Source organism: Drosophila subobscura, chromosome J, assembly GCF_008121235.1.
Source record: "Drosophila subobscura isolate 14011-0131.10 chromosome J, UCBerk_Dsub_1.0, whole genome shotgun sequence".
NCBI classification, from domain to species: Eukaryota; Metazoa; Arthropoda; class Insecta; order Diptera; family Drosophilidae; genus Drosophila; species Drosophila subobscura.
The window spans coordinates 22,267,956-22,283,804 of record NC_048532.1 but is presented as its reverse complement, the minus strand read 5'-3'; the positions used below and the strand labels follow the sequence as shown (position 1 = coordinate 22,283,804).

The following is a 15,849-nucleotide window of genomic DNA, read 5'->3' as shown; positions in this document are numbered from 1 at the left end:
TATCGTGGCTATTCTTGGTCCGATTTGGACGTGCTACACCTTTTCGTAATCAGGACAGCAGCCCCGACAATTTTCAATCAGTTTCGCTTCAAGGACATCAAGGATTAAGGATATGATTTCTATAACTTTGCAATTTCTCATGCGATCCGGATGTGATACGTTTCCTCACGTGCGGAAGACTAGCCCGTATCGTTTGAGGCCAAAAAGGACCTCCAGGACGCAGGGATATGGCTGTTATATGCTATTTTGTGGTATAAAGGCCAGCCTAAAAGATGCCACACTTTTTCCATAAATAGCCCCCCAAAAGTATGCCGTGTTTTGTTTAAATATATATTTGACCATTATTTATCGTCCGATTGTGATCGATATTTAAACATTTACGAAAAATTAAATTTAATCATACAACGAACAAGACTTACACATAGATTTTATAATGCAATTAAAACATTGACTTTCTACATATATACTCGTACGTAAGAGCGATCGATCCTCAATCGCTTTAGCTCTAAGTAAAGGCATTTCATAATTTGTTACTGCACTTTTAAGATATACTGCCCTTGGCGCAAAGTGTGTGTGTGTGTTTGGGTGGGGGGTGTGTTGTGTGTGTGGGGATACAAATTAAATAATTATGGGGTATATATCTTTATCGTTATATAAAAAATACAAAAACAATTCGGTCTGTTTTGATTAGTTTGTAATGCTTTTTATCCTCCGCTCGGTTTGCCTTTGCCTCTTTCACTGCGGTGGCACTTGACTGGATCGCCGCTTGTCCTTTTCCTTCTCCTTGTCGCCCTTGCGACCAAAGATGCGGAACATGCCGCTGCGACGCTCTTCTTTAGTGCCCTTGCTGCTGCCCTTCACCCCAGACACTGAGGATATGGACTGCGCTTCACTCTCGCTTGAGCTCTCGGCGGAGGCACGGGAGAAGCTAATGGAGTCTGGCTGCAGCGACACTGGGCGGTTGCTCTCAAAGCGCGTAGTGCCCCAACCTGTGAAGCGTAAACAAGAGTGTGAGTGATGGATAATCAAATACAACTGCGTGGAGTAATCAGTCATGCATAGATGTGTGTGAGGGTGCAACAGAAAGTGTTTCTTAGCCTACAAAAGGGAGAGGAATATATATAGATAATGCTGAATACTTTGCAAACTCGTGCGCAGATACGAACGACGCGTCAGCTTTGCCGATCGAACAGTGGAGGAAGAGGAGGAGGCACCTTTTCCACATTAAAAGTTATAGAGAAACAGGCATGCAGATACACAGAGAAAGAGAGAAGATAAAGTTAAAGGTACAAAAAGTAAAGATAAGCCACATTCCATTCTTAGGATCTACTTTAGAGCTACTAAATATCATGCCAATTGCTGTTAAAATAATGTTAGGGACTGCTTCTAACCACCGATTCCATATCCACTTGATTCGTTATTGTTATTCTGTAGATGCAGACCCATGTAGCTTGGATTACTGATGGCATTGCTGATGGATGATGATGGGGCAGGCTCCCCAGAGCCACCTCCGGTTGATGATTTCGATTTGGTCGATGAGGTGGGCGATGAGCTCGTTAGATGCCACACCGTGCGACTGCTCGTGGAGGTGCTGCTGCTACTGACACTCGTTGTCGTTGTGGACTTCACATTACCATTGCCATTGCTGCTCGCGCCGCTGCTGGAGTTCGAGTTGGAGTAGCTGGCAGTGCGCTTGGCGGGGCTGCCATTCACCGACTGCTGTGCCGCCTCCATTTCGATGAACTTGCGCGTCGAATCAATGCGTCCCGTGCCCAACGAGGGCACCCGCTGTGGCGACATGTGATGATGCTGGTGCTGCTGTCTCGTCAGATTATTGTTGTAAAAGTCCGGCTGCTGCTGGTTGCTGCTGGCCGCCGCATTGAAGGCATTGATGCGCTGCTGCACTTGCGCCTGATGCTGGTGCTGGTGCTGATGCTGATGATGGCCATGGCCATGGCCCCCAACGGGTGGCATCGTGGTTGGCAATGGCGGCGGATTATCTTTGGATTGTGAGTGGAACAATGTGTTGTGGGTGTTGTGGAATTGTTGTGGGACAAACAGACAAATGGAACGCACTTAATGGCTGGACATGACACTCACCCGATTGTCTGGCCTCGCTGTTGCGCTGCAGTCCAGTGGCATCATTATTGCTGTTTCCATTCTGCTGCTGTTGGACTCCAGTCATTCCGGCGGGTAATGTGGCAGAGCGTCCATCAGTTAGATCTGAAAAGGAACTCCAGTATAAACCTTTCCCCTTTGGGCAGACTTCCTCCACTTACCATTGCTGGAACTTTGACGATTGCGCAGCACCACTAGATTCTCCTGGCTCTGGCGATTGCTGGCCACTGGCGGCGCACCGCGTGGCGGAATTGGTGGCTTCTGATCGAAGCCTCCAACTGTGGGGGATGTGGGGGAGCTGGGCTGCGACGTCTGTTGCTGCTGCTGCTGTTGCATTTGCCGCTGCAGGAAGGCCATTTGCGGTGTGGCTGTCACATCCAATGTCTGGCCACTGCTGGCGCGACGCTGCGAATCCGGCGAAGAGTTTCTCGAACTCACCGGCGACTCCATGCTGCTGCTAACCTTAATGTCCGGCGAGCTGCTCGATTGTTGCTGCAAAATAGATAAAGAAATTTCATTTTTAATCCGATTTCCAGCAGAGATCCATTTTCCCGCTTACCTTCATAGACTCGTCGTAGCTCAGGAGCTGTAGATTTGGCGGCAGACTAGCGTGGAAGGATATCTTGCGTACCCAGTCGTTCAGGATGTCCAGCGATGGCGCCTCGAACAGGAACTCCGAGCCATCGGGCAGCCGCAGCCGGAACACGTACTTCTTCTTCGTGTAGTCATCCGCTCGCTCGCACTTGGCTCCCAGAATGTTGACGGGCGCCGTGGCTGTCTTTTGCTGCAGGAAATCGTTCTCGTCCTTGAAGAAGCACACCAGCTGGCCGCAGAGCACCGTGTGGAACTGCTTCCAGGAGCGCACGGGCGCCTTCTTGCCGCCCGACTGCAGGCCGTGCTTGCGCTCCAGCGATCCCTGGATCTCCACGGGCGGCAGGTCGAAGCCCTCGCCCTTCTGGTTCTTGCGGAAGGACTGGGCGCGTCGGCGCGTGGTGAACGATGGCGTGCGCTTGGGCTGCTTCGGCTGCACCTTCATGCTCTCCGCGCGCTTCACGTTCGCGTCCGCGGAGCCGCGGCGCAGCCGATCGCCGAACATGCCGCTGGAGCTGCTCTTCTGCAGGGCCATGTGCTCGTTCTCGTCCCCGAAGGTGGGCCGCAGGTTGACCGCCGGCGAATGTGGCCCAGTGGCTGCTCCTGCCGCTGCCGTGCTGCTGCTGGAGATCGTCACCATTGGCGTGGAGAAGATGGGCGTCTTCTCCTGCTGCGGGCGATGCTCCTGCTGCTTCTCCGCGCGACGACGTTCGTCCGCGAGGCGCTGCAGCTCGCGCTGCTTGAGCTGCTCGAGTCGCTCCCGCTCCTGGCGCTCCTTCTCCTGCCGCTTGGAGATCTTCTCCTGCTCCAGCTGCTTGCGGAAGAGCTGCTCCAGCAGCGTAATGCGCTTGATGGCCTGGAACTTCTCCTCCTGGGCGGCCACTGTCTTCTCAAAGTCCTCGTGGCGTCGCAGCAGATCCTCCACCTGCGGTATCGAGTCCCCGAGCTTGGCATCCTTCAGCTGTGGCTCCCGACTGCTGATCCACTGATCCAGGATCTCCGCATCCTTCAGGAACAGCTGCGTGTCCAGGTTCAGCTCGTAGATGTCCCGCCGCTGGCGCAGAGTCAGCTTCAGCAGCTCGTGCCGCGAGTGCAGCACCTTGATCTTGTCCTCCACCTCGTTGGCGAGGAAATGCTTCTCCTTGATCAGCTGCTGCCCGTTGGCCGCAAAGTTGGCGAAGGTCTCGTCGCGTGCGCAGATCTCTGCGTCGTGGTCCTTGGTGCTGGCCAGCAGCAGCTCGGCGCCGGCCACACTGTTGGCCAGATCGGGGGCCGTGATCTTGGCCAGCATCTCGTTGATCCAGGCGATGAGGTCGCGGTACTCGTCGAAGTACGACTGCAGCTGCTCCGCCTGCGACAGTTTGCTCTTGCGCGCCGTCGTCTTGTCCTTGAGGTCCGTCCAGGCCTCCACCGCCTCGTCGCGCTTCACCTCGATGTGCTCCCTGGCGTCGGGGTAGATCTCGCCCAGCTTGACGGCCTCCGCCAGCACGGACTCCACCTGTCCCTGGATGCCCACCAGCTCGGACTCGAACACCAGATGCTTGCGTCCCAGCGCCTGGATGCTCTCCAAATCCTGTCCGTAGTCCTCCGAGATGAGCGACGCGTCCTTCTCCTGGATCAGCGTGATGGTCTCATCGGCCACGCGGTCGTACACGTGCACCTGCTTGGCTCCAGCCAGCGCATCCTGCCGCGCATTCACGAGGTCTTTGAGCTCGTCCCACAGCTGCTTCGTTTCGTCGCGCTTGGCCTTGATGGAGTTGCGGTAGGGATTGTTCTCCTGGATGAGACGATCGCCACGCTCCAGGCACGCCTCCACGCGCGACTCGTTCGCATTCAGGTTGGACACGAAGGACTCGAAGGCGAGCATCAGCTGCTCCACGTGCTCGACATCCTCGCCGTAGTCCTCGCTGGCCGTGACGGCCATCTGGTCGCCCACCCACTCGTGCAGCTCCTCCGTTTCGCGCAGATACTCGAAGAGCTTCTTGCACTCGCCCAAGCGCAGCTCGCGCTCCTTGGCGAGGCGCAGGAGGTCCGCATACTGCTGCTCCACCTGCCCGTTCTTCTCCTGGATGTTGGCGCTGTCGAAGTGATTGCGCTCCACCAGACCCGTGGCCAGTTTGTTCACCTTGTCGATGGAGGGCCGGAACGAGGTGAGCTCCCGCTGCAGCACCTCCAGCTTCTTCTGGTGTCCCTGCACGGAGATCTCATCTCGTCCGTAGTCGCTGCTGGCCAGTATCGGGCGCTTCTCGCGCATCCAGGCATCCGCCTCGTTGGCCTCCACGTAGAACAATTGACTCTCGACGGCGTCCAGCAGTCGCAGGCGTCGAATGGCTGCCAGATCGCGCAGCTGAAGGAGTTGCTTCTGCAGCAGCTCCGACTTGTATTGCAGCTCCTCGCTGGCAAAGTGGTTGTCGCGGATCATCTGCTGGCCACGCTGCAGCAGCGACTGAATGAGCGGCTCCTGGGAGGTGAGTTCCGCCTCCAGGGCGTTGTGTTTCTTCTGGAGTCCCTGCACGGCGAGCAGGCTGCTGCCGAGATCCTGGGAGCCAGCTATGAGCTGCTTCTCCGCCAGCCACTGCAGCTCGTCCTCGGCGTCGCGCAGGAACTGCTGCAAGCTAAGGGAATCCTCGAGGTTCTCCCGCCGAATGGCGATGGGCTCGTGCAGCGTGTTGTAGCGCTTGATGCTGGCCATGGCCCGCTCGTGGATCTCGTGCTTGAGGAAGTGGTCCGCCTGGAAGAAGCGCTCGTCCTTGAGCTTCAGCTGATCCGCCAGATCGTTGTGGTGCGCCACATCGGCCTCCAGGCGCTCGTGCTTCTTCAGCAGATTGCTGACGGTGGCCAGGTCCTTGCCGTAGTCCTCGCTGGACAGCTGCAGCTCCACGTCGTCCATCCAGTTGTTGAACTCGTCGACGCTGCGGTTGAAGGCCAGCGCCTCGTGCGCCTGCTGCAGCTTCTCCTTCTTGGCCTGCGAGGCGGCCTTCAGCTTGAGCCAGTCGCCCTCGAGGAGCTGCACCTGCTGCGCAATCTCGTCCTTGGCAAAGTGCTCGCCCTTGATGAGTCGCTCGCCCTCGCCAATCACCGACTGCACGCGCGGACTGTTGCTCAGCAGCTCCGCATCGAAGGTGGCGTGCTTCTGGATCTTGGACTGCAGATTGCTCGGCTCGCGGTAGTTCTCGTCCAGCGCTCCCTGCAGCTTCTGCACCAGCCAGCGGTCGATCTCGTACAGACTGCGCAGGAACTCCTGCAGCTGCAGCGACTGCAGCAGTCGCTGCTTGCGCTCCTCCGACAGTTCCAGCAGCTTCTGCTTGCGCCGCAGAATGTACGCCAGCTTCTCGCGAATCAAATCCCCATCCTTGGGATCTCCCTCGAGTATGCTTTGGGCGAACTTTTGCAGCGTGTCCACGTGGTCCGCATTGAGCAGCTTCTCGAAGGCATCGTGCTTCTTCAGGAGTCGCTCCACGGCCGTGTACGAGTCGCCGAGGTCGTCGTTGTTGAGGAACGCCTCCTTGTTGGCCAGCCACATCTCCACCTGCTCCACCTGCGCCTTGAACAGCTGCAGCTGGTGGGCCTCAGTGAGGTCCCTAGCCCGCTCGCTCCACGCCTCATGCAGCGTCTGGTGCAGCTCCTCCAGCACGAGGAGATACTTCTTCACATTCTCCGATGGCTGCTGCTTGCCGGACAACTGCTCGCCGTGCTGCTTCAGACCCACAAAGGCCTGGTCCCTGCCCTCGATCTCCACCTTGCGCTCCTGGTGCAGCTCCAGCTGCGTCTCGCAGTCGTTGATGGTGGACGGCGCTTGGGCGTTGTTCATTTTCTTCACCATGTCGTTGACCCACAGCTCCAGCTCGCGCACATCCGAGACGAACTTGTGCACGAGGTAGGCCTCGTTGAGGACACTCTGCCGCCGCACCGAGAGGCTCTGCAGATTGGCCCACGACTTGTGGAGCTCCTCCAGCTTCCGTTCAATGTGCTGGGCTCCCCGCTCCGGGTACTTGCCGATGAGGAACTGTGCCGCCGTCTCGTGCTGATCGATCTTCTGCTTCACCGCCGACATGTCCCGCTCCAGGGCCTCCTCGCGGCGTATCAGTGCCTCAACGGCAGCCAGATCCCTGCCCGTGTCCGCCGAGCTCATGGCCAGCGCCTTCTCTGCAATGCGCTCCGCCGTGTCGTCCACATCCCGATTGAACACGTGAATCTCGTTGGCGCCGCCGAGCAGCGCTCGATAGGCGTTGAGCGCTCCCTGGAGCTGTCGCCAATTGTGATTGAAGTCGCGTCGCCGCTTGTCCACGCTCTGCGTGTCCTCCGGCAGCTGGGCCTGATTGATCAGCTTATCCGCCAGCTGGTTGATGTGCTTCACCCGCTGATCGTCCACGCGCATGTCCGAGTCGACGTCGTCGAGCTTCCGCATCAGCGCGTTGCAGTGCTCGAGGTCTCTGCCCGTGTCGCTGGCCTGCACCATCATCTCCTTGTCCCTGATCCAGGCCTCGATCTTGTCCAGTTGATTGTTGAACTCCAGAATGTCCTGCGCCTCCTCTAGCCCGCGGCCGCATTGATCCAGCTCGGCGAGGAGTCCCTGCCAGGCATGCAGCACCCGCTCGATGGCCAGCTTGATCTCCGGCGAGGATTCGTGCTGTTTGCTGAGCAGAATGACGCCCGTGTCCTGGATCTCCTTGATGCGGCCCTGATTGGCGGCCACTTCCGCCTGGAAGGCCTGATGCTTCTGCAGCTTCTTGATCTTCTCGTCGAGATTCGTGACCTCCGCATAGTTGGCGGCATCCGCCTCCAGTTTCTTTTGCTTCTCGCTGATCCAGGACTCCGCTTCGGCGCAGTCGCGCACGAACTTGGCATAGAGCAGGGCATCCTCCAGCTTGTAGCGACGCACGGCGCACAGATCCTTGACCTTCTGGCGACGTGCGAGCACGCCCTGGAGTATCGTCTGAATGTTGGCGCTGTCGTAGTGCCGCTGCTCGATCAGCTTCCGGCCGTGCTCCTGCAGCAGCGCCACCTTCTCCTCCTGCGTCTGGATGAGTCGCTCGAACTCGTCGTGCTTCTTGATTTGGTTCTGCACATCCTCCACCGTCTGGCCAAAGTCTGAGCTGCTGAGCGCGGCCTGCTGGCTGCTCGACAGGTTGTCAATCTGCTTGGCATCGCGCAGGAAGCAGAACAGATCGATCTTCTGCTCCAGCATGATCTTCTTCTTGTTCCACGCCGCGTGCAGCTTCTGTCGCTCGTCCAGCATGGCGGCACACTTCTCCTCCACATCCGCAGCGGCATAGTGGCCCGTCTGCACCATCGAATCGCTCAGTTCGTTCAGGTATCGGAACTTATCCTCGCGTGCCTCGATCTCCCCATAGATGGCATCGTGTTGGATCTTCAGTGCAGTCGCGCCGGCAGCATCGCTGACGTGCTCCTCCGCCTGGAGGGCTGCGCGCAGGTTCGCGGACCACGACACAATGTCCCTGACGTCCGTGAGGAATGTCTGCAGATCGGAGCTGGCCGCCAGGCGATCGCCGCGTGCCGTCGAACGCTCCTTCAGGTCATTCCACGCAGCCACCACCTTGTCCTGCTGCTGGGCAATGGCCACCGCATTCGAGGGGTACTTGGCCTGCAGACGCACCGAGTCCTCGACGAGCACCTGCAGCTGTGCCTCCAGGGCCACCAAATCGTTCTCGAAGCCCTCGTGCTTGCGCAGCAATGCCAGCGCAGAGTTCAAGTCTTTGCCCAGCTCATTGGAGAGGGCGGCGTTCTTGTCCTGGATGCGGAACAGCGCCTCGGCGACGTCCCGATGGAAGCGATGGATCTCCCCGGCGGCATGCAGCTTCTGTTCGCGTTGGTTCAACAGCTGCAGGAGGTTCTCCCACGATGTGCGCAGCTGCTCCTGCCGCTTCTCCACCTCGTTGGCGTAGGGGCTCTCCGTGTCGATGAGCTTCTTGGCCAGCAGCTCGCACTGGTCCACGCGATCGGCGCCCACCTCCACGCGATGCTTCAGATCATCGAACTTGTTCTGCAGCAGCTGCAAGTGCTCAAAGTCCTGGCCGTAGTCCTCCGAGGAGGCTGTCTGCTCCTGCTCCCGTATCCACTGCTCCACCTCGTCGGACTCCAGGAAGTACTCGTGCTTGTAGAGGCTCTCCATGAGCCGCCCCTGCCGCTGGGAGGCCAACTTGTGCAGCGATTTGAGCATCTTCTCGATGAGCTGCTGCTTGGCGGTCAGAACCTTGCTGTCCGGATGCCCAGCAGCCACCATGGCGGCGCAGCTGTGGCCCATCTCCGTGACAATGCCCGAATACGTGTCCAATTCCAGTTCGATCGTCTTGTGTTTGGTGAGCAACTTGGCCGCAGAGTCGCGGTCGCGGCCGTACTCCGTGGACCGCAGGGCGTTGTTGCGCTCACCCAACCAGGACTCGATCTCGCCGGCATCGAACAGATACTGCTGGGCCTTCAGGCTCATGTCCAGCTTGCGCGAGCGCTCGTTGCAGTGCTGCTCGAGATCCTGCCAGGCAGCCTCCAGCTGTTTGCACAGCGCCGCCACATTCTCGCTCTCCGGATGCTGCTGCGAGACGAGCGACTGGCCCGCCTGCAGCGCCTTGTTGATCATCGAGCGATGGCCCTTGATCTCCGCCTCCAGCTTCTTGTGTTTCTTGTACAGCGACTGCGTCTGGTGCAGGTTCTGGCCCAGTTCGTTGGACTTGGCCGCCGGCAGATGGTCGTTGATCCACTGGAACTCGGCGTCCAGCTCGAACACAAACTTGTGAAAGTTCAGGCTCTCCTCCAGCTTGTCGCGGCGCTGCTGTGTGGGATCGCGCAGGTCCTTGAAGCGCTGCTGCAGCTCCTTGGTCTCGTCCTCGATGTTCTGCGCATTGAAGTGACCCTCGTGGGCCATGTCATCGCCCGTGGACACCAGTTCGGCCACCTTCTGGTCCCAAATGGTGATCTCCGACTCGAGGATTTGCTGCTTGTTGATCAGATCCTTGCAGCTGCGCAGATCGTTGCCCACGTCCTTGCTCTTGAGCGCCCCATCCAGTTCGTCCACCTTCTTCTTGGCATCCTCCAGCGCGCGATTGTGCTCCCGCTGCGAGGCCGCTTGCTCCAGCTTCCTGCCCTTGTCCTCGGACAGCGTCAGCAGATCCTTCCACTTCTTGTTGAGATCCGCCACGCGGAACTCCACCTCGGGCACGCGATTTCCGGCCTGAATGAGATCCTCCCCATCCTTGTTGACATTCCGCAGTTGCCCCTCGTTGGCGCGCAGCTCGCGCTCGAAGGCCTTGTGCTTCTGCAGCTTTCGGGGCAAATTGCTCAGGTCCCGATAGTTCTCATCGCCCGCAATTCTGGTCTTGTCCTGCAGCCACACCTTGAGGTCATCGGCCTCGGCGGCGAATTTGTTGTAGTCCTTGGAGGCCTGCAGCAGACGCTTACGCTCGAATGCGCGATCCTTGACGGCCTTTCGTTTGCCCAGCACTTGATTGCGTCGATCGCCGATGCTGCAAGTGCAAGAGGAGATTAGAGATGTGCAAATGTAAACGATAGCTAGGATAATCTCTTACTACTTGGCATCGTAATGATCGTTGGCAATCAGCTTGTCTGCATTGTCGCTGAAACCCTTGAGGATCTTGTCCTGGGCCATCAGGCTCTTTTCAAAGTCCAAGTGACGCTTCAGTATGGCCTCCACCTCGTCGAGGGATGCCTGAAAGTGGAACAAAAATGCATTTAGATGGGCAGTTCAAATAACGCGCGTTGGCAGCTATCGATAACAGTTGTGCTAGATATGTGATCTTGGAACATATAGATAGTGATGGTGCGAAACTATCGATATTTGACAATCGAAGTTGCAGTCGCAAGGTGAATTGATATTACAGGTGGCGCATGAAGGATTTTCTTATTGTTTATTTAACTTACCCCCAAATTGTTGTACTCCAAAAATGCCTCATGACTCTTGGTGGTGGCATCAATTTTGTCCGCCTCGCGATTAAACATTTGCAGCTCGACGCACTGCAGCAGCCACTTTTGCTTCTCCGCCCAGCCCCTGTGGATGGCATCCTGCTCGGCCTTCAGCCGCTCGATCAGCGTCACAGTCTCGGCCATGTCTGGCTTGCCATCGGAGAGCTGCTTGCCCAGCTGAATGACCTCCACGAACTCTGTGTCGTGGGCGCGAATGTCGTCGCCCAAGTCGTTGTGTTTCTTCAGCAGATTGTTGGCCGTCTCCACGTCCCGGGCGGACTCGTCGGCATTCAGTTGATCCTTCACCGAGTCGATCCATGCGAGGAGCGTCTTGGCGCTGTTGTTGAATATCTGCTGGCCGACCTCGCTCTCGATGCGATTGCGCAGATCGTTGCCACGCTGCTGCACCTGCTGCCACATGTCCTGCACCTCCTGCTGCCGCCCGTTGACGTTGTCCCGCTCTGCGGGATAGGCGTTCTTCACGGAGTTGCCCAGATACGTGACGCGGTTCACCTTGTCCTCCACGGGCGCCAGCTCGCGCTCGAGGTTCTGGTGGCGACGCTGCAGTGCCTGGACGGTGCGCAGATCGGGCGTGATGACAGCCGTGTCCAGCTGGAGCATCTTCTCGCTCATCCACACCTTCGCCTCGTCGCAGGTGCGATTGAAGAGCTCCACGCTGGAGGCACCCTCCAGGCTCTTCTCGCGCTGGGCCTTGGCGTTGTTGAGGCGCTGCCAGATCTGATGGATCTGCCGCTGGCGGGCAATGATCTTGTCCAGCTGCGAGTGTCCCTGCCGCCGGAAAGTGTCCACCGCTCCGTCGATCTCCTCCACGCGCTTCGAGGCGGCGGAGAGGTCCGTGATGAACTTCTCGAACTTCCGCTTGGCATTGTCCACGCCCTCGCCATCGTCCGACTTGATCATGCGCTCCTTCTCCTTCATCCACTTCTCGAAGTCGTCGCACTCGCGGTAGAAGCCAAACAAATGGATGGAGTCCTCCAGCAGGGCGTGCCGCTTCTGGGCCATCTCCTGCAGCTCGTCGTAGGTGGCGTTGATCCGCTGCTGGCGCTTCTCCACGCTGTCCGCGTTCTCGTTGATGCTCTGCGTGGAGGTGCGACGCTGCACGAGCGGCTTGGGCGTGACGCTCACCGGCTTGATGCGCTTCACGGGCACCACCTGCCGCACGAGAATGGTTTTCTTCACCTTCTGCAGGGACTTGACCTTCTCCGCCTTTGGCACAATGCAGGCCACGGGGCGGGGTTCGATCTCGCGCACATAGTTGGCCGGGACGAAGCCCTCGACGCCGTTGTCCTTGCGCACACACCACCAGTCGTCGTTGGTCTTGGACTTGAGCAGCATCACCTCGCCCTTCTCCATCTTCATGCCCTGCCCCTCGAAGGGGAACTGCGAGCGCACGTGCGGCAGCATCTTCGTCTCGGTGACCTTTTTGTGCTCCAACTTCTCCACCCACTCGTCCTCCCACACCTCCTTGGGCACGAGGCGCGTCTCATTGATCCACTCCTCCTGCTCGACGTCGGGCAGCTCGGGCTCCGCGGCCGTCAGCTCCAGCGTGCAGATGCCAGCCTTGATCAGCTTGTCCGCCTGCTGGTTGAGGTTCAGTATGTCCCCGGAGTAGGCGTTCAGTTCGCCCTGCAGGTCGCGGTGGCGCTGGAGCAGCGCTTGGGCGGAGGGCTCATCGTTGCCGTAGTCCTTGCTGTTGACCAGCGCCATCTTCTCGTTCAGCCAGGACTCGGCCTCGTTGGCGTCCGTGTAGAACTGATAGGCCTCGGCCGCATCCTCCAGCTGCCGCCGGCGCACCTCCACCAGCGCCTCCAGGGCCTGCCAGTGCTCCGCCAGGGAATCAATGCGGCTCTTGATCTCGCTGGAGCGCGGATGCTTCTCGCCGATCAGCCGCTTGCCAGCGTCCGACATCTGCGAGGACTTGGGCTTGCGCGACTTGATCTCATCCTCGAGCGCCTTGTGCTTCTGCTGGAGGGAGAGCACGGCGCGCAGGTCCTTGGCCGTGATGCCCGTCTTGCAGATGCGCTGCTTGTCCACCAGCCAGCTCTCCTCGTTGTCGTAGTCCTCCATGAAGTGATGGAAGTTGCGCGCCTCCTCCAGGCGTGCCCGACGATCGGCCGAGCGTCTGATCAGCTCCGAGTAGGCCTCCTCCAGCTCCCCCAGGCGTTGGGCCAGCACAGCGGCGTCCTTGTGCTCGGAGCTCTTGTAGGGCACAGCCTGGCGATTGAAGCGCTTCAGCGTCTCGCCGTACGTGTTCACCTGGAGCTCCTGCAGCGAGTGCGCCTGCAGCAGCTCCTCGACGCCCAGCAAGTGCGGGCCCACATCCTCCGAGGCGAACTGCTGCTGCAGCTCCCGCACGGACTCCGTGGTGCTGGCGATCTCCCGCAGCAGGTTCATCAGATTGCTCATCTGCGAGAGGTTGAGGCGCTGGTTCTCCAGCAGTTCGAGCAGCTTGCGCCACTTCTCCATCACCTCCTGCTCGCGCTTCTTCACGCGCTCCTTGCCGTGGTAGTTCTCCTTCTCCAGCTCATTGGCCATGGCCGTGAGGTCGTTGAAGCGCTCCACGCGTGCCAGTATGTCCGCCGAGATGGCCTCGTGCTTCTTCAGTGTGGCATCCACCTGGCGCAGGTAGCGCGGATCGGACAGCACCTGAATCATCTCCTTGAGGTAGCCCTCGCGCAGCACCGACTTCTTCTCGAACTTGTAGTTCAACTGCTCGAGCTTCTCCTGCCGCAGCAGCTCCTCGCGCAGCGCCACTTCGCGGTTGTGCTCGGCATACTCGAGGATCTGCCAGGCCTTCTCAATGTCATTGACCATCACCCCATCGTGCGGATTGTACGGCGGCTGATTCAACGCCTTCAGCAGAGTGTTGATAGTGAAGTACAGGGCCTCGATCTCGCTGCGTTCCTTGTATCTACCGAAACAGAAACGGAAACAGAAACGTTTAGCAACTGCCATTCTCGACTGTGTTCCACACTCACTTGGGCGGCTTCTCGATGGTGCGATACTCCTTAAAGGCCATCAGTTCACGCTGTATGCCCTCCAGGGAGTTGGGCAGATTGCGCTGCTCCAGCTCCAAAGTCTTCTGCCGGATCCAGCTCAGAAGGTTTGTGGTCAGACGCTCGTAGTGTATCTTCTTGCGATCGGCATCCATTAGCTGGCCAACAATCTACCGGGGGAAATGCAGAAGAGAGACGACATTTCCATTGTGAAACAGAGCGTAGAAATGGATTGGGATTGGACGCTCGTTACGCTGCAGCGACTGCCACTTACATTTGCTATGCGCTTGCCGCTCTTCTGTTCGTTCTTCATGCGTGCAAAGGTGTGATAGTACGAGGCCACATAGGTCAAGATTGATTTCTCATCAGGTCGGGCGGAGTCAATATCCTCGGCATCGAGTAAGCTGGAAATACGATAAACCAAAGCATCAGCAAAGAATCTTTCGCTAGAGTGAAGTGCTCCCACCTTGGTATACCCAATTCATTGGCTGCCGTGTCGAACGCATGATTCAGATTGTCCAAATTCGAGTTCTTTGAATTGACAATCGTATTGTACTCGAACAGATCCGGACGATGCGAATGGATGAGCGCATTGAAGCCCAGGCCGGAGCGCCAGGAGGAGGTAAAGTCCGTAATGTTGACACCCGCATAGCCGTGCGTCTTCCTTTGGCACCACAACAGCAGCGCATCCTTGGCCGAACGCTTCTCACTGGATTCGTTTTCCTCATCCTAAAGGAGACAGAAATAAACATTAATCGGAGTTCTATCTTTGGTGTTTCGATTGCTCTACTTACAACATCAATTTCAATTTCCTGAATTTGAAATCGCAGAATTATTGTCCAAATGAGACCCAAAATCAATCGGGGATTGCCATCGACAATATCCTCGGCACCAATGGACTCCAGGCGTACCTATACAATGGGGAAATTGAAAACGGAGCACAGACCACATTAGCATTCTCTTTTTTTGTATTTTTATGTCGTTCCGTTTCGTTCCGCCCTGGATTTTCTTTCAATTTCTCTATCTCTCTGGCTTGGAGATGGTGTGGGGCTGTAAGCTGCGTATCGGGTTACAGACACAGCAAAAGATACAGATACATCCACATCCACAGTGACATCTACAGCCACAAGCAAAAGGTAAACTGGGTCTGGTGTCACGCATTATCAGGTGGAAAGGTGCTTGAACTCTGCTTGACCTGCGACGCTGCTGGAGCTCGTCGCTTCGCATTTTGTGGCCACGAGTAGGTCATGGCCCGAAGAAAGCATAAGTTACCTCCAGCAGCTGATAGCCGATCTACATCGCATAATCAGCGACTACAAAATGGTCAACTTTAAGACTGATTTATGACCCACCGAAACAGAAACAGAAACAGAAAATGGAAGATGGAAGATGGAGTGTGGAATGCGAGTTGGATTTGTACACAAAACTGGTCCACTCGAGCGATGGTTCATTTGTGGAATTACTGTAGAAATTGGTGCCTTAAGCGCTGCACAAATGTTTTCATAAGCGAAAGGCAACATTACTTGACTCTGTATAAATTGTACCATAAGCAAAAGGACACATTTTCGTTAGAAGTAGACAAGCCAAGAGATCGATTATGTGTGTAATTGGGTGGAAATAGCAAAAATAAATCGGTATTTGGTGATTTTTGGGTTGTTGTTCGTATTATAGATGAAATTAGATCAGAAATATTCCACTATTATGGAGCAAATAATGTAGGAAGAATAATTTAATAGAGTCACAGATTAAATACCAGTTTTGCTGTGAGTTTGGGAGGAAATTTGGGAGCAAAAAGCTTCAAAACCAGCTGTAAACTTGTACAACATCCCACTAGAAACACTAATGATTCTTCTGCTCATAAAACGAACTCTAATTTCAGAGTAAATTTCTGCTCTTTTCCAAGATTCGTGTTCCATTCCACGCCTCAATGAACCTGCCGCTTGCCTTAAACGAAACTTCGGGGCTTCCTCTAGCCCAAAACCAATTAAAATGCACTCCAATGCCCCGTGTCACATAAACACAAGAAATACGAAATGAAATGGAGGGCTGTACACACACACAAAAAAGTAAAAACCAAAAAAACTTTCACTGGAAAAAGCATTTAACAGAAGACAAAGTGAATTAGAAAGAGAGACGAGTGGGGGAGTGGCGGGGCAGGGCATTTGTCGTTTTGTGGGACACAAATTGC

General features: G+C 56.6%; 1 protein-coding gene across 5 annotated transcripts in view; it reads right to left on the bottom strand.

Moving 5' to 3' along the window:
* Positions 1-376: 376 nt before the first annotated feature.
* LOC117895040 (spectrin beta chain, non-erythrocytic 5) overlaps positions 377-15,849 on the bottom strand; it is a 34,406-nt gene continuing 18,933 nt past the window's right edge. For 2 of the 5 annotated variants that reach the window (XM_034802417.1, XM_034802416.1), the window contains 11 exons: positions 14,456-14,572; positions 14,128-14,390; positions 13,936-14,065; positions 13,644-13,831; positions 10,603-13,576; positions 10,251-10,390; positions 2,678-10,187; positions 2,280-2,610; positions 2,101-2,223; positions 1,635-2,000; positions 377-989 (listed from right to left, as the gene is read on the bottom strand). In XM_034802417.1, coding sequence (XP_034658308.1) covers positions 736-989; positions 1,635-2,000; positions 2,101-2,223; positions 2,280-2,610; positions 2,678-10,187; positions 10,251-10,390; positions 10,603-13,576; positions 13,644-13,831; positions 13,936-14,065; positions 14,128-14,390; positions 14,456-14,572 — 12,396 coding nt within the window. In that variant the 3' untranslated portion in view covers positions 377-735. Of the gene's footprint in view, positions 990-1,391; positions 2,001-2,100; positions 2,224-2,279; positions 2,611-2,677; positions 10,188-10,250; positions 10,391-10,602; positions 13,577-13,643; positions 13,832-13,935; positions 14,066-14,127; positions 14,391-14,455; positions 14,573-15,849 lie in introns of all 5 variants that reach the window. The other 3 variants (XM_034802414.1, XM_034802415.1, XM_034802418.1) reach the window with 3 other exon arrangements.